At 36.7% G+C, this 20,339-nt stretch overlaps 1 protein-coding gene across 6 annotated transcripts in view; it reads right to left on the reverse strand.

Moving 5' to 3' along the window:
• Nucleotides 1–20,339, reverse strand: part of LOC101602880 (interleukin 1 receptor accessory protein) — a 135,674-nt gene that overhangs the window by 22,804 nt on the left and 92,531 nt on the right. For all 6 annotated transcript variants that reach the window (XM_012947903.2, XM_045149941.1, XM_045149939.1 and 3 more), the window contains 5 exons: nt 19,086–19,272; nt 7,823–7,988; nt 5,523–5,594; nt 3,327–3,453; nt 734–882 (listed from right to left, as the gene is read on the reverse strand). In XM_012947903.2, coding sequence (XP_012803357.2) covers nt 734–882; nt 3,327–3,453; nt 5,523–5,594; nt 7,823–7,988; nt 19,086–19,272 — 701 coding nt within the window. The remainder of the gene's footprint in view (nt 1–733; nt 883–3,326; nt 3,454–5,522; nt 5,595–7,822; nt 7,989–19,085; nt 19,273–20,339) is intronic.

Below are 20,339 nucleotides of genomic sequence, written 5' to 3' on the forward strand. Positions count from 1 at the left end.
GCTCACAACAGAAGGCTTTATAATTTTTATTTATTGCAGAGAAATATAGTAACATTAACATAGAAATCATTTAACATCATTCTGAAAAATATTTTAAATAATTTTCATTTTATCAATTATGGTTTTTGGCACATTATACAACTATTTAAATATTGACACATAGTGCGTAAATGATAATTTTAATCTTATTTTCCTCTGAGAATATTCTATACCTTACTTTTCACACAAATAGATGGTTATTATTTATGCTTCATTGCTCTATTTGCTTTTAAGAGTATTGATGGACACATAATTTTATTTCTGTGACTTAATAAGAAAAAAAACATTACAAAAAGATTAGGTCATGTGGTATAGTTATTTCTGTGACTGAATTCATCCGTGAATGATTTCTAAACACAGCATTGATACTGGACTCTAGCAGCTTTATTACAGGCTTGAAAATGTCGGATAGTCTTCAACTTTCATGACTACATAGATATAAAATTTTGTCCCATTATTGTGGTCATGAATTTTGAGCAACATTTAGGGAATAAGTTATTAAAACTACCAGAAACAATATTTTCAGCATCTTCACATAGATGGAAAAATTCCTTTTAGATTTTTTTATTGAACTCTGATTCATTACTCTATGTCCCATGCTCTATGGGCCAGAGTGTTCAATCTCTTTTTTTTCCCATTCACTACAATGTTACATTGGGAATTCAGAGATTCATCTGCTTGGCACATCCATTACCTTTCTGCTTCACCTTGGCTGCTCGCTCAACTTCCCCTCTGGCATTTCTAGCATGACAGACAAAGTTGCGCCTGAGATCCTCGGGGGTGACTTTCTTGATGTTCAAAATCTGAATCCTTGTTTCATCTTCTGTTTTAGAATAACTTACACTAGACATAGGGAAAAGAAAATCAAAGTATTGGTGAAACTCAAGAACCACACCCCGTGTGTGAATAAGACAAGCATACAACCTTAGCATCGCCAAGTGAGGGCAGATGGAGTGTGGATGCTTCCCTGCCTACACCACACACCCTTCTAATGCTAGACAAATCACAATTATGCGTTCACACTGAATCTCTCTTTAAAGCCTAATGTCACCTTTGCTTGAACTGCTGAGGCAAGATGCTTGCATCAGCTTGGAAAAAATAAATAAATAAAAAACAAGTCTTCTGGGACCAGACATGTGTTGTTATTCACCACTATATACTTTAGGCAATGTAACTAATCTTCCCATGCCTTGTTTCCTGTTTGTCAAAGAAGAAAGCAGCAATACCTACACAGTGCATCATAGGAACAAATATACTGAAAACTCCCAAGGACTGCATATGCATTATTATGCCTGACAACTGTAATGTAAATTATTATTATAACCCACAGCAATCATTGCTGTACTGTAGCCACTCCAGGAACTTGGGACTCAGTACAGATAAAATGTTTCTCCCAAAATGCTGAAATTTCCTAGTCTTGAAGCAAAAAACCTGTGAAAATCAATGTACCCAAATCAGAAAGTCAAAGATCAAGTGGCTTGGGTTTAACTTCAAGAAATAAAATCTCTTTGAACTACTTTGCTCAGAAGGGGATAAACATATGTCTCCTCCAGTTGCCAGCTATCCAGGCTCTCCTTTGGATTAAGGTTACTGTTAGTCATTAAAAAAAAAAAAATGTTTAAAAGGTTGTTTTCTCCCAAGCTTCATTTCTCTGAACACTGAAAGTGTTTTAATCAAAGCAAGGAGGAGCAACATGCTTCTTTAGTTATTCATTCATTATTATGAAGACAGGGAACACAATGTGCAGAATTCCTGAAATGATGTGTGACCTGCCCTTGGAGCTTCTGCAATGAAACACAATTCAACATCCAGAAGCTCTGTACACACTGTATTCCTTTTATAAGGAATATTCTTTTCTCTTCAAATTTTAATGTATTTATGTGTGTGTTTGTGTATATATATGTGTGTGTGTGTAAGGGTGAGGCAAGGTTTCTTCCTGCTCCAAAGAATGGCTGTCCAGCTATAAGCAGTGGTTAGGGAATCAAACTCAGGAGGGAAGGTTTTGCAAGTAAGTGCTCAGTGGTTACTAAGTCGTTTACCCAGTCCAGTAACAATATTTCCATTTCTATTTCTTTCTTCTTTTTAGGGATGAGTGTCTCACTATAACCCAGGTTGACCTGAATGGAACTCACTATGTAGTCCCAGGGCAGCCTTGAACTCATTTTTTAAGCTGCAAATTTGGTTTTGATGCTATGTGATTTAAAGCTAACTGGATCCCCTGTGAATTTCTTGAGCATCACTTGGTATTTCTCAACCACCTAGTATTTAAATGTCAGCTCTGTCATTGTATACCACACAGTCTGGCTAATTAGCAAGAGAACATTCTACAATTTCTATAAGAAGTCTGAACTTATTATTAGGAAGAAGCAGGTTTTGAATTCTAGAAATTCAAGTAGCTTAAAGTCTGATTTCATACAGGTGATAAAACTGAAGGTCTTAAAAAATATTTTGTCATATAATTGAGAAATATCTAATTTCATTAGTTGCTGCAGTGGACCAATTCTCTTTGTTAATTTAAACTTCACTAACAGAGGAATCTTTTGTCTTCATTGTCAAGTGGCTTGAAAATTGAGTTCATTTAAGAGTAAAATGATCCACTCCGTGATCAAATTTTACAGTAAAATTTAAACAGTATACATATAGAAAGTTAATATTTTAGAACTGGGCATGGTGGCACATGCCTTAACTCCCAGCACTCAGGAGGCAGAGGTAGGAAGATCCCCTGAGTTCAAGGCCAGACTGAGACTACATAGTGAATTCTAGGTCAGCCTGGGCTAGAGTGAAACCCTACCTCAAAAAGAAAAATAAAGAAAGATAATATTTTAGGAAATACTCATCTAGTATTTGAGAAGGGATATAAGAAATGTATGCCTACTTTGGCAAAATAACTAAGCATAATTATTTGAGGCATGAGTGCAAACACCCTTATTCTAGGCCAGAGAAGATAACATTATTCATTTCCTGCAACCATCTACCATGCTGTTGGTTTTTCATGCTGTAGGACATGCTGTACTACATTTCCAAGTATCTTAAAACATGCAAATCCTATGCTTTAAACAGCATGGTTCATGTCCTGTAGGTAGCTGTGATGAAGACACCCAGCTGTCATCAGAAACTGAGTTGAATTGCAATTCCTGCACTCCTGCTTTGGGATGCAATTATTGAAGATTGGAAAATCTTGCTTTTAATAATGACAGGCAAAAATGAGAATTAGGTACACTGAGTAGTACACATCAAAGTGACTTAGATTACAAAGGCAAGTTACCCCCTGCATGTGTATATAATACCTTTCATTTATAGTTATGTCAATCGTGGTATCATCAGGCTTTTTCCCATCAATGGTCCACCAAATCTCATTGAGAGAGTCCATGATGAAACTAAAATAGACTTTACAGGGGATGATTAGCTCCTCTCCTTAAAACAAATGAAAATGTCTAAATTAACAGATGACATGAATCCATACTACCATCAATTTTTTAACTTTCATATAATTACTTTGGTCTAATTCTCTAGTGGCTACCCGAAGGTAATGTACCATATTTTGTTTCAATTGCATACAAACAAAAACAACAACAAACAATAAACAACAACAAAGAAAATTTGTCTGGAAAATTTATATAAAATCATCACAATGTTAAATTTTAATACTACTTAAGTATGTTCTGAAATGGGAGTGTTTCTCATAAGCACTCTGACTATATCCTTTTAAATCCTAAATCTTCATGGACCCTTCTCTCTTGTCCCTTCTCTCATAAACAAAGGACAGATTCTCCAGATCTTGAGTACTTGGGAACTAGCCAAGGAATCCATCTCCTGAAATGCTAAATATATTAGGGTGCATTGAAGACAGTTTAAAAGTCACAATCCAAAAATTGTTCATGAGATTAGGGATATTCTCAAGCAGGGACAACAATGATGACTTCAAAACCCATAAATATAATTACTGTAAACTTTGGAGAAGTGACCACACTGAGTTAACCTAGTAGTGACCACATCTATTCTGAAACACTATGAAGATGATCATGAATTCATGTTCTACAGAAGTAGAAGCTGAAACTTACACATGTTAAAGGACACTTGTATGCCAAATTATTAAGTAGTGAAGACCTAGGATGGATCCGGCATCTTGAGTAGCATAATTCTGTTTTATGCTTGTTTTGCTGGGTAACAGCTGATATTGACTATTTTGCTCTCAAAATGTGTCCAGATTCAGAGAATAAATTCTAGCTTCACTGTAATTTGAACTAAGCTTTAATTGGCTGGTTTTTATAATGATTTACCATTGCTTTATGACTTTCTCCTATAGTTTTTGATACCAATATTTCACTAAGGAAGATAAAATAGACATAAATTTAGGAATGGTTCAGAAGCACAACAGGTAGATTAAACATACTTGGGTGACTGAAAGACTTTCACTTAGGCACTGGAAGAATGTTCATATTACTATGTAAAGCCTACGCTATCTCCAGGAAATCCAGTCTGCTTCAGGCAGACCCTCTTAACCCTGTCCTCTCTGTTTTCCAAGAAAATTCATATCTGCAACCTCTTCTAAATGTTCTTTTTGGTGATCCACCTATGTCAATCACTAGTTCCATAATCTTGAGTCAATTTGCAACAAATATTCTTTTATATTTCTCACTGGGTCTAGAATAACTGTACTGTAGAGGAAATAGCATAGACAATGTTCAAATTCCTATATCTTTCCATGCGATTTACTCTGGGAAGTTTTCAGTCAACTGAACATAAATTGTCTCTTATTTGGTCAGTTGTGAATGCTTTCTGTATTGAATGAAAAAATATGAAAACTAATAGGAGACCCAGAGGAGAACAGGAAACATTTGACAGTCTTGTGAATCCAAGTAGGATGGCTCTACCAACTCTTCCTGTGATTCTCAAGCTCTGACTATGCTCTACCTTGTGTGGAGGGAGCTGAAGGTCAAAGATTGGCCAATGCTCTTGCTGCATCCTTGGCAAATCATAGTCCTTTTCAGTTTTTTTTTTTGAAATATTTTATATATTTGCAATCAGTGTGTGTGTGTGTGTGTGTGTGTGTGTGTTTGGTGGAGGGGGGGCGGTGGTTGGCATACCATGGCTTCTTGCTACTGCAAACAAAATCCAAAAGCACGTGCCACTTTGTGCATCTGGCTTATATGGGTACTAATGAATTGTTGCAAGGAAATTCCTTTAATTGCCATTTCTCCATTCCCAAAGCCCTAGTCAAAGTCAAGTTTGTATCCAGCATGAATCCTTCTTCAGCAGAGGAAGACTGTGAGCAAAGAGAATAACTAGAAGCTGAGACAGTAACTGAGAATCCCTGTGTCATCCTGGAGGCTGAAGGAAGGGACCCACATGAGCTTTGTGTTTCACCAATTTCCCTCTAAATCCATCTTTCTTTGCAGCCACCCTTTATTGTTCAATGCTATCTTAAACTGATATAGTATTTCTCACAATCAAGGGAAACTCAGAGACATAGCTGCAATTACCTGGTTCTTTCTCATAGATAACACGATCATTGGGTGAATAGATCTGAGGAGGCAAAGCATCATTGGGAGAGCCTATGACAGAATAGAAAATGAAAAAGGAGATGTTAAATCATGCAGCCTTATGAAAGAACATTCTGTTAAGCATGTCCACACTCCTAGAATAGGTAGTCAATCTTTCAGGAGGCCTGTTCCCAATGACTATATTTTCTTTTTCACCAAAATTAAGCAGATATATCTATATCTATATCTATATCTATATCTATATCTATATCTATATCTATATCTATATCTATATCTATATCTATATCTATATCTATATCTATATCTATATCTATATCTATCTATATCTATATCTATATCTACATCTACATCTACATCTACATCTACATCTACATCTATATCTATCTGTCTACATATTAGAGAGAGAGATATCTATCTGTGTATATATATATGTATGTGTGAGTGTGTGTGTGTGTGTGTGTGTATATATAAGAGAGAAAGAGAGAAGTGTGTTACTGATTCCTGATATAGAGCTCCTGAAACCTTTTATTTTCCTGAGTATTATAGAAAATATGATCATTTCTTTGTCATGATCTCTAGTTATGAGTTCCTAAGACATCTGAATTCTCTAGAACAAGGGGTATCTTTTGTATGCTAATGAGATGGGCATTTCTTATGGGTACTCAGATAACTTCACCATCAGTGGTGATAGGGAGATCAAGACTTGTTTATAATATACCACAGCATCCTCTGGTGACATAATAAATACTTAATGCTTTGAAGCTTTAAAAATGATCTGACAGTAAAACTTTAAAAAATGCACTTTTGTTGTTTGGGTTAGTTAAGAACAACCTGTTTCCAGCCTGTGGCTATCAATGTTCCTACTTATAAATCAGGGTGATCAAGAAAACGTGTTCTCAATCTTCCAAAAATTGATGCATTTAAGTACATATATGCACATAGACTATAAACAATTTTTGAGATAGATATCATGCACTTATAAAATTCATTTGATTTCCAATGTTAGACACTAATTTTACTTTTCATCTTTCTTGTGAATTAATTCCCAACTCAGCCTTATTCTAAAAGTAAGCCAAGAGAAGTGATTACTATATATAGATTTTATATATATATATATATTTTTCAACTTGGATTTTATTTACACAATGTTAAAAGCTTATCATTCTTTTCTCTTTTTGTATTTATAGTGAATCTGAAGTCAGATTCACTTTAGAAAAATCCCTGAACAATATGTAATAGAATACCTCTAACCACTGTTTCCATCTAGTAAAAGATAGAGCATGGAAAATGATCACTCATGTATCATATCAAGTGTTTGTGTGTGTGGGGGGGTGCAGATGCATGTGCCCCTTGCACATTCCTCCAAAGGCCAGAGGAGAACATCAGTTATTCTCTTCTATTGCTCTTTCAACTTATTTTTTCCAAATCCTAAGACAGAGTTTCTTACTGAACCTGGAACTTGCAGTTTCAATTATAGTGCATGACTAGCAAGCTGCAGGAATCCTTCTATACATGCCCCACCCCTTTAGTGCTGGGGCTATAGGCATGGATGACTATGCCTGGCTTTTTACATAGTTGTTGGGGATGTAACTCAGATCCTCATGTTTATGCTGCAAGTGCTGTTACTTACTGAGCCTTTTTAGCCCCTTGCTAAGCATAATAGACTGAATTTCATTCTCTCCTCTTCCCCAACCCTCCCTGTTTTGCCATGAAGCCCAAGCTAGTCTTCTTGAATGCATCATGTATCACAAGTTAGCATCAAACTCCAGATCTTTCTGTCACAATCTACCAAGTGTTAGGAATAGAGGCATGCATCACCATAACTGACTAAAACACTTTTTGGACAATAATGTTCACATGTTGCATTGAATACATAATGCTTGCCTAAAAGTATATTAACAATGTGAATACTAATTCTAACATGTATGATTTTCCATTAGGTAATTTTAGTTCCAGAATACAGATTAGAAGGCTGAGTCCGAAATCAAAGTCATATGGCTAATAAACGGAAGTGATAAAATTTGAACAGGGACTCATCTGTTACTGTTTATTTCCTGAAATGGTTTAATTCATTCATTTACATATCCATTTAGTTAACTGACAGTTATCAAGTGCTTAGTGTGTACATGAAATTGCCCCAGGACTTGGAGATAGTGCAGTGAATAAAATATTATGTATTTTTAATAGGGTTTACATACTTGTGTGTAATTATCTACTAGGAGCCCAAACAATATCATGGCCTTTGAGTTATGTTCATGTGAATGACGAACCATGCTTACCTACCACCTTCACACTCACAGTCCTGGTGAGATTAAACAGGCGTCCATTTTCTGGATATGTAATCACACATGTGTAATTTCCATTATTTGAAACCAAGGGAATGAAAAAGCTCAAGTGAATGCCCTCAGGTAGCACATTATGAAAACCCTTTATTTCTGTGCAATCCTGGAAGAAGAAGTGAGTGATTTAGATGTACAAATAACAAATAGAACATCTCTAATAACATTCATACATGGCTTCAAAACCATAGGATTCCTGTCTGAAGATGCAGTATTCAAGTTCTTGACATTCATCCTGTTAGTGAAGCAAGTTTATATTTGCAACACTGACTTAGAAAGTTTGAACAACTGCTGCTCTGTCATAGAAAACAAATCATTTATCAATTTCCTACAGTTCTTCACTGATTATATTAATCCAGAATACCAAGCACTTTGTCTGATATACCTGACTCCAATATTAATGTTTACTTCTGGTCTTGTCTGTCACCTATTGAATTGTTACTTTGGTCATTTTAAAACATTGTGTTTTTCTGTACATTGTCGCTGTTTTCACAATGAAGTATTACAGATGACTTATATTCTAAAAATATATTTTATGGATTTTTTTCAAGACTCAATCATTTATTTCTACTAACTTATATTTTCATACAATTAAATTGATATTTAAGACTTGTGATTAGATTATGTCTCACAGTAATATTGTTTTGGATGTCTCAGCCTTACCTATTTGGCTACGTTATTTTATTTAATAAAAACATTCAATATCAGACTATCTAACCATACTGGACTAAGACAGAAATAAAAGCTAAGTTTCTAGGGCTGGGGAAATGGTTCAATCAGAAACGTGGGTGCCATGTGGCAGGACCTGAGTTTGGATTCCCATCACCCATATAACAGCTGGGTGTAGTGGTGTGCCTGTAATCCCAGCGTTAGAGAGGTCGACTCAAGGACATACCCTGGGGCTCACTGGTTTGTGTGTCTAGCTGAATTGGTGAGTACTGGGTTCAATGAGAAACATTTTTTCAAAAAACAAAAAGGCAGCTAGGTGTGGTGGTGCATGCCTTTAATCCCAGCACTTGGGAGGCAGAGGCAGGAGCCTCGCTGCCATGAATTTGAGGCCATCCTGACAATACACAGTGAATTTTAGGTCAGCCTGAGCTAGAGCAAGACCCCACCTTGAAAAACAAAAGTATTCAAAATCATATGACAGGAACTCACTTTAAATATTTACTTCTCAAGAATGTTTTGGTTCTTTTCTAATATAAGTAATTTGTGAATGGCAAAAGGATCAAGCTATTTCTAAGGCCTTCACATTTTTAATTCACATGTTTAAATTTTTGTAAACTAAAGTTTTTTTTTTTGTTTTTTGTTTTTTTTTTTTTAATTTGGTTGTGTGTTTTAAAATCTGACAGTTACCCTAAGAGGTATATGTTGTAACTGTTCATCACGGGAAGTACCCTCTTGCTTAATGAACATCAAGAGGAACCGACATTGGCTCAAAAAGATTTCCTCAATGCAAGTTCCTCTGGATAAGCAGTGCTTGTGGTCACTTGTCGCGTCAGCACCCTAAGGTGACCTCAGCAAAGGAGGTCACAAAGCAGTGAATTACAATGAATCTATGTCAGATTTGCTCTAGGCAGATTTTAGAATGTCTCTAGAACTCTATTTGATTTTGTGGCACCTTGCATTTAATCAGTTCAAAGATATTTTCCCCTCATTTGTTAGCTTAGCCCTTCTTCAATCCTGTGAAGTAGGTGGATCAAGTGAATATGCTCCAGTTTTACAGACAGAAAAACGAAAGAAGACAGATAAAGAGAGTGCACTGCACAGAGCAGAAACTGTTTTCCAGCCAGCTGAATCAAAGACTTTCACAGGCTTCATAACTAATAAAGAATGCCTCTCCTTGTTCAGGAGCTGGTGCTATAGAGATTCATAGTGGCATTCACTAAACATGTGCTCTGCTCTCTCATCTGAGTCTCATCCCAAACGTACAAGGTTTGCAATGCTCTTACCCTCATTTTATAGATGAGGAAACACAAGGCTATAAAAAGAAAATCAGTGTTGATGTCATACAACTGGGTAGTGAAGCTGAAAGAGGGGTAAGATAGCTTTTTACAGCCAGTTAGTCAGGGACAGAAGCCCAAAGAAGGAACGAAGTGATGCCACTCAACCCGCTCTGGCAAAAAATCGAACTTGGCATCTCATCTGGAATCACCCAAGGTGACAACGAACAGTTTCTACGCAACTTTCCAACAACAGCACTGCCTACTTCTTCCCCAGTCTAGCACACCTGGGTGGACAGGCCCCTCTGGGTCAGCCACCTGCGTCTGCCAGCCATCAAGTCTCTCCACATAGAGGCTAATCAACTGGGCAAGCTCCCAAGTTTTCTTCCTGTGAGTTCTCCTGAACACCGGTGTGTACAAGTCTGTCTTTCCCCCTTTCTAGCAAGGTTGGGAAGGGGAGAGCACTTCTTTCCACCTAGGTATTTTCTTCTTTGCCTTCTACGTGTTTCTTGTTTTAGGATGACTCACTTAGTTACAAGGATGATTTTTGTTTGGTCTCTGAACCCTTCACTATTTCCTAGTCTTCTGTGGTATGTTATGTCATTTGGTTCTTATCCTTTGCCTTTCACATGTGGGTGCCTTCTCCAGGGCCCTTGATGCCCCAGAGATTCCTCTGTGATAGAGATTCCGTTTCCCCTCTTCCTTTCCAACTGGGCAAGGGAAAACAATCTTCCTCAGCTTGAGTCTTCTAGCTATCTTCATTTCCTGGATCATTATTTCTTCCTAAATAAGCCAACAATCCATAATTTACCTTTCTCGGGGTCCATTTTCTCAATTCTTTCTTAAAAATGGTTTGGGGTTCATAGGCCTAGGAAGACCCCTCTGAGTCCCCAAATCCTGTACCAGTGGTGCCAAGTTGGAATTTGAATCTCTATCTATTTATTTAAAATATGAACCTAAATCTATTTATTCCAAAGCCTTATTTCTGAATCCAAGCTAACACTGTCTTCATCTTACACAGTGGCCCTGCGCCTATGCCATGTGTGGAACTAGATCCAGTGTTGAGAGTGTGAAATAGCTCTGTCACTCAAATCCAGCTGATTCTTGCAACTACAATGAGCTAAGCTGGAAAAGCACATTTTCTTCAGTATTTGAAAACAGGCATTATTAATTAATTTCTCAGTAGGATTTTAAAGAATGTTTTATAATCTGCTTCAAAACTCTTAGGCCTATAGCCTTTTATGAATAAAGGGGATGAAAAATTTTTTACATGCTAAATATATATATGTGCAGTGTGGCACCTCAGTAACTTGCTAAATTATACATGCACATTAATTTTAGCCTGTAGTGTCTGACGAGATACACATTTCCAACTCTAAATACTTTAGAACATGTTCCTAAAATGCAGAGATTATTTGTGTGTACATGTTTGAATGCATGTTCATCTGTGTGTCAGTGCATGTGTGTGTGTAGGTGATGTATGTGCATATGTGTGCACCTGATGTATGCACATGATACTGGGCAACCTTGGGTGTTGATCCTCAGGTACACTGCTATCTTTTTGTGGGAATGGGTTTCTCATTGGTCTGGAACTGACCAATTAGGTTCGACTGGCAGGACAGAGAACCCTAGGGATCCTCCTGTCTCTTGTCTCCCCAGAGCTAGGATACAGATGTATGCTATCACACTCAGCACTTTTATGTGGGTTCTGGGGATTGAACTTCATCCTCATTCTTGAAGGAAAAGCTCTTTCCTGGCTTAACTTCTCTCCAACCCATACTGATTATTTTCAAAGTTAATAAACTGACCTTGAAACTAAATTTTATAATAGTTTCAGAACTGTTTGCTTGCAATTTAGAACAATGGTTACAAACAGAGATGTAGGTACTCAAAGCAGAGTAAACCTGTTTTTAAAAACAACAAATGAGTTAGCACTAAGTGAATTTCTACAGTTTTATAACCACTTGTCTGGCTAGGAATTGGATCTATCTGACCCAGCAGTTCCTCATTCTGAATTCAAAAGAGAGAAGTTACATAAAAGTGCCGGTTTTCAACCACACAATGGTTGCTGTAATAACCAACCACAGCGTGTCAGTAAAGCACAGCTCAAGACATGAGTTAAAGAACATTGCAAGGAAATAAAGTGTGCAAGAAAGTGGAGGTTGTGGGTAGTAAAACAACATGCTAAAGAAAATGCACGTGTTTCCATTCAATGTTCCTACAGTATGTCAGCAACTGTATGGAGGCACAGCAAGGAAGAACACATGGTTTCTAACCCACAGATACTCAGTCTGGTGACAGACTTTCAGAAATATAATAAAAGGTATATGGGGAAGACTGAAACATAAAGTATATGCAATAGCAAAGATTTAGAAAAGAAAACATATAGGAGAGGAAGGATCTCTTAAAATATATATATATTTTAAGATATATATATATATCTTATTATATAATATATAATAATTATATAATATATAATTGTATAATTATATATATTTTTATATAATTGTATAATTATATATATATATATATATATATATATATATATATATATATATATTTTAAAGGATATATTCATAGCTATTAGAGAGATGGTGAGGTATGGAAGAGAAATAGTCTGACCACAGGATACAGCAAAGAACTTTCCTACATTCTCGTTTTATTTTTCCATTTATGCTCCTATTCAAATAATTTCACCATAATGATCATCCTTTCTTTTTCTCCTTCAGAAAATTAACTCCTCTTGGGACTAGTGAGAGGTAGATGAATACCATCTCTGCATGACCTGCAACTTAACCAATATTTGGTAAATGCAGATCAATGAATTTGTGTTGCATGTATATGTGTGTGTGTGTGTGTGTGTGTGTGTGTGTGTGTGCATAGTTAAGTTACAAGTAATATGAAATATCAGACCTGGGGAAGTTACAAGTAATATGGAATATGATACGTGAGGTAGGTGTTATATAACAGATGAAGAAAGTAGAAATAAGAATACCAAATGCAAGACACAATGTCTTAACACTTAGTGATAACTACAGAGGCTTTTGCATCAAAGACAAACTTGGTATAACTTAAGACTATTGGGAAATCACTGAAGATTCCATAAACCAAACATTTCCAATAAAGTCTTTCAATGTTTATGAATATTTAAAAGTCCCTCCTAAGTGCCAAGCAATGTTAGGAGTTGTGTACATAATAGCCACTGAACGTGAAATGGCATACTCTTTAATGAATTCATACTGCCCAGTCTAATTCATTCAATTATTTAATCAATTCTCAAGTGCAATATATATATTGACTGAGTTTTGTGCATTGTAGTTGATGCTCAGTGGAAAGAAAATGAAAGAAGGAAAAATATCTGAGTACATAGTACAGAGAGAAATACAATCACTATAGTGACAAAAAATAAAATAAGAATTAAGTTCTATCATAGTGCAGGCTGAATGATACATTTGGCCTGATTCTGCCTCTTGACTTCCCAGATACTCATTTAAATTTGGTTTTCAGTTTAAATTTCAGAAATTTTCTTTCCTGTGGAAACTTTGTCATTAAAAAAAAAAAAAAAGGAGCAAAGATTGAACTACTTTCTGAGAAACATTCACTAAAAATATTCTGACCCATTTGATCAATTTCATATTATGTATCAGAAGAAGTGGGAATATTATATTAATGTTAATTCATAGCATATACATAGGAAACCAGATTTTCAAACTGATATGTATAGTGACATCCACTTTGCTAAGTGCCAGTTGCAAGGATTTCAGCAGCTTCCTTAAGTATAATGCACTAAACAACCAGCAAAATACCTGATCCTCAGAGAAAAATGGAAAGGGTGGGTCATTGCTTTCATGGATATCTCTAGAAGATAAAGTTTGAAAAATGCAACTGTAACAATGAAGAATAAAATTAATTCAGCAATATAAAAGTTGTAATGGATTTCCATACTTAAACTTATTTTTATACACTAATAATAACTTTAATAAAATAACAACAACAAAGCCACACTTACTTTGTCTATATCACTATACATTTGAAAGTCCCTATGTGACAAGCTGACAGTCTCCCACTGATATACATATTGTGTTCTAGAAGGTTTTTTGTTTTGTTTTGTTTTGAGGTAGGGTCTTGCTCTAGCCCAGGCTAACCTGGAATTCACTCTGTAGTCTCAGGGTGGCCTCAAACTCATGGTAATCATCCTACCTTGGCTTCTGAAGTGATGGGATTAAAGGAGTGTGCACCCACGCACAGTGTGTTCGATAAGTTCTTTGATAGGCTAGTTATTTCAAATTCAGTAAATCACTTACAAACCATGGATTGCTTTCTAGAAAAATCTGGCTTATTCAACAAGCATTTACTAAACAGCAATTTCTGTCACAAGATAGTTGAAATAGAGAACTTTGCACCCTGGGGCAAGAATTTAAGAAATATACATATATTCATACAGAAGACAGGATGACAGAGAGAGAAGACTAAGAGTAACAGAACTCAACTCTATCCCCTTTTCAGAAGTTCTGAGCTTCTTACATGTAGGCATCTTGGGTTCTGTTCCCTCTAATGTTGCACGTGATGGGCTAGTGGGAGGTTATTGTATCATAAGGACTACAGCTTCATCAATAAATCTATCCACTGGTAAATTCAGGGCTAAACAGACTATTAGGAAGTGAATCCTGACTAGAGTAAGTAGGTCACTGGGGGGCTATATATTAAGGGTATCTAGTCTTGTCTCTGCTTCCCTCCTCCCCCTATCTCTCTCATGACTGCCTCACTCAGCCTCCATTTCCTAACAATTTAAAAGATAACACCTACCTTGCAGAGCTGTGATGACCATTGAAATGACACACAAAGTACTAAGCATAGTGCCCGCATTGCTAAACAGTAAACTGCACTAGTTTCCTCTCCCTCCTCTCACTTAGTAACCTAAAATGTTTCAGGCTACAGGAAAGGCATTTTACTAAAGTGGATTCCAGTTAATGTGACTCATAGATTTGGTTGTATTACTCAATGAGGCTATTTCTACAATGCCAAGGTAGGGTCTTCAACAGACGAGAACTGGTGCATATAGTGGAGGATTACTACAGAGTGCAGAAGACTGACAGCAATGCTGGGAATCCTACAGCACCAGAATGCAAACCCACTTTGCTCTTAAGATGGCAGAACTCTTGGACTCCACAGTGACAGGCAAGTAGACAAATACAGGGAAACAAGGAACAGGACAACACACATTAACAGCCATCTTTCAGGCGATACAAAGATGGTTGTGCTCTAGTTATCTTTTCTAGTCTATGTACTTTTAGGATTTAGCGTTCTCAAAGGTTTTACAGAAGTGACATGTTTTGCCCTATTCCCTAGATTCTATGACCCCATTCACCTAGCGAACAGACTCTAGAATGCATTCTTCCCACCTTTTAGTCCTCTTGAAGGCTTCTGCTCCCTTATGGATTCATCCAACTCCACCTCCAGTTCTGACTTTTGTTTCAGCCCTCTCCCTATACATGCAACCACCTCCACTAGTCACACTTACCTATCACCTTGATGTCACAGAGCCCTCTAACTGCTTGTGACATTTATGAAATCCAACCCTTACTCCTCAGCTTCTCTTCCTCTATTCTGTGTTTTGATTAATAGCACCACTCTTCATGCAGACTGGAAATCCAAATATCTGGAAATCTTTGGATATGACTTATTTTTCTTTTTCAGGTTTTTTTGTTTGTTTTTTTTTTTTTTTTTTTTGTTTTTTTGTTTTTTTGAGGTAGGGTCTCACTCTGGCTCAGGCTGACCTGGAATTCACTATGTAGTCTCAGGGTGGCCTCGAACTCATGGCGATCCTCCTACCTCTGCCTCCCGAGTGCTGGGATTAAAGGCGTGCGCCACCACGCCCGGCTCTTTTTCAGTTTTTTGAGGTAGGGTCTCACTCTAGCCCAGGCTGACCTGTGGAATTCACTATGTAGTCTCAGGGAGGCTTCAAACTCACAGATCTTCCTACGTCTGCCTCTTGAGTGCTGGGTTTAAAGGTGTGCGGCACCACATCTGGCTAATATGACATATCTTTGCCTTCATAAAACAACCATCGTCATTAAGGCACAGGCTCTTCTTATTAAAACTAGCAACAATTTTACTCTTCCACTGTGGTGGAACTTAAAATTCTACCTTTTGATAAAAATAGGGTTTCTAATAAGACCACCTGTGCTAAATTATGTGTCCTTGTGATACTTCACTGAGCTGAGCAGACATTCTTTCCTCACTATGTTCTCTCATGCAAGGCCTTTACATCGAGCCAGTTGATCATCATCTAGTCTATGTTGAGGGCATGCATGAAGGAAAGACTATGAAAATAAATGCTCTATAAGTGACATTAAAATAGTCATGGGTTGGAGTGATGACTCTTAGTAGGTAAACTTTTGTAAAAATGTACTTATCTGTAGATTTTCTTTTTTTAGTAAGAATATATTTTGTATGGATACATCATCTGTTGATATCATCTTTTCCCTCTTCCCTGCCCCCATTCTGCTAGAAGCCCTCCTCAGCAGGGTTGCTGGTATTCCCCATGGGGTTGTGGGTTATCTGTTGTGGGAACTGCAGTCAGTTACTGGGTGTGGGGGAGGACAATGCCTCTGGGCATGATATCCCAACTTGATTTTTTTTTTTTTTTTTTTTTACAATCTTTCCACCCACTCTTCTGCAAAATTGCCAGAGCCTTGTGGGTGAGTTTTAAGTCTACTTCAGTGATGAGCTCTTAGAAGCCTCTGGATTTCTGCTTTGGTATTTGTTCAGTATCTGTAGAATTTTATTACCAAATGGCGGAGTTTTCCCAGGAAAAGGAAAACAAAACAAAACAAAACAAAACATCTACTTCTCCTTGTTTACTAGTTTTCAAGTCAAATAACTAGTTTCTTATTAGCATTCAAATATAACCAGCTAAATTTTTAAAACTATCATCAAACTTTCATGAGTTTAAAGTCATTGCACTGGGTTGAAACCAATGTAATTATTATGTTTATTGTAATGCAAATGGTTCCTCTTTGGTGATAGGCTTTTAAAGTTGATTCCTAAGTCATTTCACTAACAATTTACCTAGAAATAGAGATGAAACTATGATGAGAAATGTAAACTATGATTGTGAATTTGTCTTTTCTCCTCAAAAATTTTCCCAAGAGCTTCATGTATTTTCAAACATTGTTAGAAAGCATAGAGTCCTACATTTTTATGTGATCCTAATAAAGTACTCTTTTTAGTGTTAAATGTCTTCATTTTCTCTGGCATTATTCAATGTCTTACATTCTTTCTCTTACATTTGCAAAGTCACACTAACCTTGTTTGATTAATTATTTAGTTTTGACTATAAGCAATTTTCTCCCTTTCATTACCTATCAAGCTTAAATCACTCTGCAGTGGGGTGTGTGTGCATGGTGTATGTAGTGTCTGTGTATTTGCTGCTATATTATTTCTACTTTAGCTTCATTTCTGAAAAGTATGTGTTTACTCTATATTTTCAATGAATTATGTATATTCTTGACTTTTACAGTTATATTTTTCCATGATATTTGTTCACTTATTAAATCACTTTTATTGTATTTTTACCTCATTTTTATTTTTTTAACATTTTATTTATTTATGATAGAGAGAGAGAAAAAAAGCAGGTAGAGAGAAAATAGACACACCAGGGCCTCTAGCCCTGCAAATGAACTCCAAATGCATGTGCCAACATGTTAATCTGATTTATGTGGGTCCTGGGGAATAGAACTTGGGTTCTTTGGCTTTTCAGGAAGTGTCTGAACTGCTAAGCCATCTCTCCAGCCCAATTTTAGTTCATTTTTGAAAGAGTGGGTAATGTATCCTTTTAATGTACTCTCTTTTGTCTGCAGAAATGTCATTCTGATTTTACTCAGCCTTTCCTTGTAACTTTGAGTGGATTTTGCCTGGATGCTTTTATGGCTAGTTGTTAGGTGAATCTCTCTGTTCTGGGCTCTGGAATAGAATAGGATTTTCTACTTTCACAGAGATTCTTCTTCCAAACCATGAAGTCTAATACTTGAAAAATTGTTACTGTTTCCCATTTCCTTTTTCAGCAAGTCTGTTTTTTGTTTTATTTGTGTGTGTGTATGTGTGTGTGTGTGTGTGTGTGTGTGTGTGTGTGTATAATGCTTTCCTAATACAATTGTTCTTTTTCCTATTACAGAGCTCAGATTGAACTCAAGTCTGCAAACATGCTAAGCAAGCATCATCCTTCACTTCTCTGAGTGTGTCTTTTCTCTGCTTAGCCATGCTTGTGGTGTAAGGCCCTGGATCACCTCCATCCCCATCAGTACAACTCTTGAAGGCCTTTCTCACCTCATCTCCAGCTTCTTCTTTGAGCTAGCCTATCACATGTCACTGTCACATCCGTTGACTCAAGGGCTTGCATACTTGAGTCTGACAGACAATACATGACTTGCCTCTCTATCCTACAGTAAGCACTGATTCCATATAGGTCTTCAACCTGTTCGTTGTCTCACTCACTTTACTAAAATAGTTCTTGGGCTTAAAGACATAGCTTAACGGTTAAGATGCATGCCATCAAAGCCAAAGGGCCAAGGTGAGATTCTCCCATATTAGACAGATGCACAAGGTGGCCCATGCATCTGGAGTTCATTTGCAGTGGCTAGAGGCCCTGGTGAACCCACTCTTTCTTTCTATCTGGCTCTCTCTTTCTCTCTCAAATAAATATATAAATAAAATATTTAAAATAAAATAGCTCTTATAGAAAATTTTCCTCTAAAGTTTTATGTGGATTTCCAGCTTTAAGGCCTGTGGAGACCTGATGAGATTCAAAAGCTATGTAACTGCCACAGGTCATGTTCCAAAACATTCCTTTTCTGATAAACTACTTTATGTATCCCTGAGAAGCGGGGGAGACTAAAGATGGTCATTCCCACAAATTAGGGCAAACAAAAACATATACATAAATAATAAATTGCAGGACTGACTCATCAAGGAGTTGACATTTACCCAATGACTCAGCACCTCCTGATTTCACAAAGCAGAGAGAAATAGACAATCTGTACTCCTTGGGAGTAAACAGAAATAGGGTGTTCCTCGGATTCCAGCTAAAATCACTTGAGAAACAGTAGGCTGAGATAAAGCAGCCTATCTTCTTTCAATACGAAATAATGAAGTATCCAGCGGTTTTTGCAAAGTTACTACAGAAGAAGTCAGAAAATCTGAGAAGAAAATAGTAGTCATTATCATTTTAGAATTAATAAAATATGTTCTAATTTTCTTACCTTATACCAAGTGATGACTGGTTTGACACTGGAAGGAAAATATCCCTCTACATTTGGACAAGTGATCTTGTGAATACCATATTCTATATAGAGCTTGTGCACTGCCAGCTTCATGGGGGAAATGAAGCAGTTGTCTTTCTGAACAACCTCCAGGGGAAATGCCACTTTGCTGCAATACGTTGTGTTTCTGAAACAAACAACAACAAAAGTAAGCAATGATGGGGGAGGGAATCTCATTTGGATTTGATTTAATATATCTGGGACTTCATATATATGTAAGAAGTAAATGAAATAACTTGCTTCATTATTTACTACACCAATTACTGCCACAGACTAAAAAGCAAACACAGTATCTACTACCAACATACTACTTATACACTATAGATGACCATAAAAATGTGTAGCTGAATCTTTCACTTAGAACATTCTCAGCAATACTTGGTGTTTTATGCAAAGGTAAGAATGAAAATTTTGGATAATGGAACAAATATCTTTGGGAAAGAATGGTAGTAAGATGTTTTTAACTTTTGAGCTAGGAATTTTTGGAATTTTTTTTATAGGAAACATGGAAAATAGCAAATAAAGAGAGAATATCCTAAAAAGAAATGTCCATTTGGTGCTAGAAAAAAAAATATTTAAATCAATAGAAAAAGTAAACCAAATGATAAATAGTACACTAATCAAAACTGTAATGAGCATTTACCAACACAAACAAGTATGAAAGGCAAAAACAAGAGAAGATATCATAGCATGTCTGGTAAACTGCAGATATGTCTGCATATACAGATCTATGTCTCTGGACAACTTTTCTTCTCTGCTACCCTCTACCCACAGTGTAGCTAAATTTGGTCTTTAATTTTTATTTATTTATTTATTTGGTTTTTTTAAATTTTTGTTTATTTATTTGAAAGAGAGAGAGAGAGAGAAAGAGAGAGACAGAGAGAGAGAGAGAGGCAGATAGAGAAACAGAGAGAATGGGCACGCCAGGGCCTCCAGCCACTGGAAACGAACTCCAGATGCATGTGCCCCCTTGTGCATCTGGCTAACGTGGGTCCTGGAGAATCATGCCTCGAACCAGGGTCCTTAGGCTTCCTTCACAGGCAAGCGCTTAACCACTAAGCCATCTCTCCAGCCCTATTTATTGGTTTTTTGAGGTAGGGTCTCACTCTAGCCCAGGCTGACCTGGAATTCACTCTGTATTCTCATGGTGGCCTTGAAATCATGGCGATCCTCCCACCTCTGCCTCCTAAGTGC

This window comes from Jaculus jaculus, chromosome 5 (assembly GCF_020740685.1).
Source record: "Jaculus jaculus isolate mJacJac1 chromosome 5, mJacJac1.mat.Y.cur, whole genome shotgun sequence".
Taxonomy (NCBI): Eukaryota; Metazoa; Chordata; class Mammalia; order Rodentia; family Dipodidae; genus Jaculus; species Jaculus jaculus.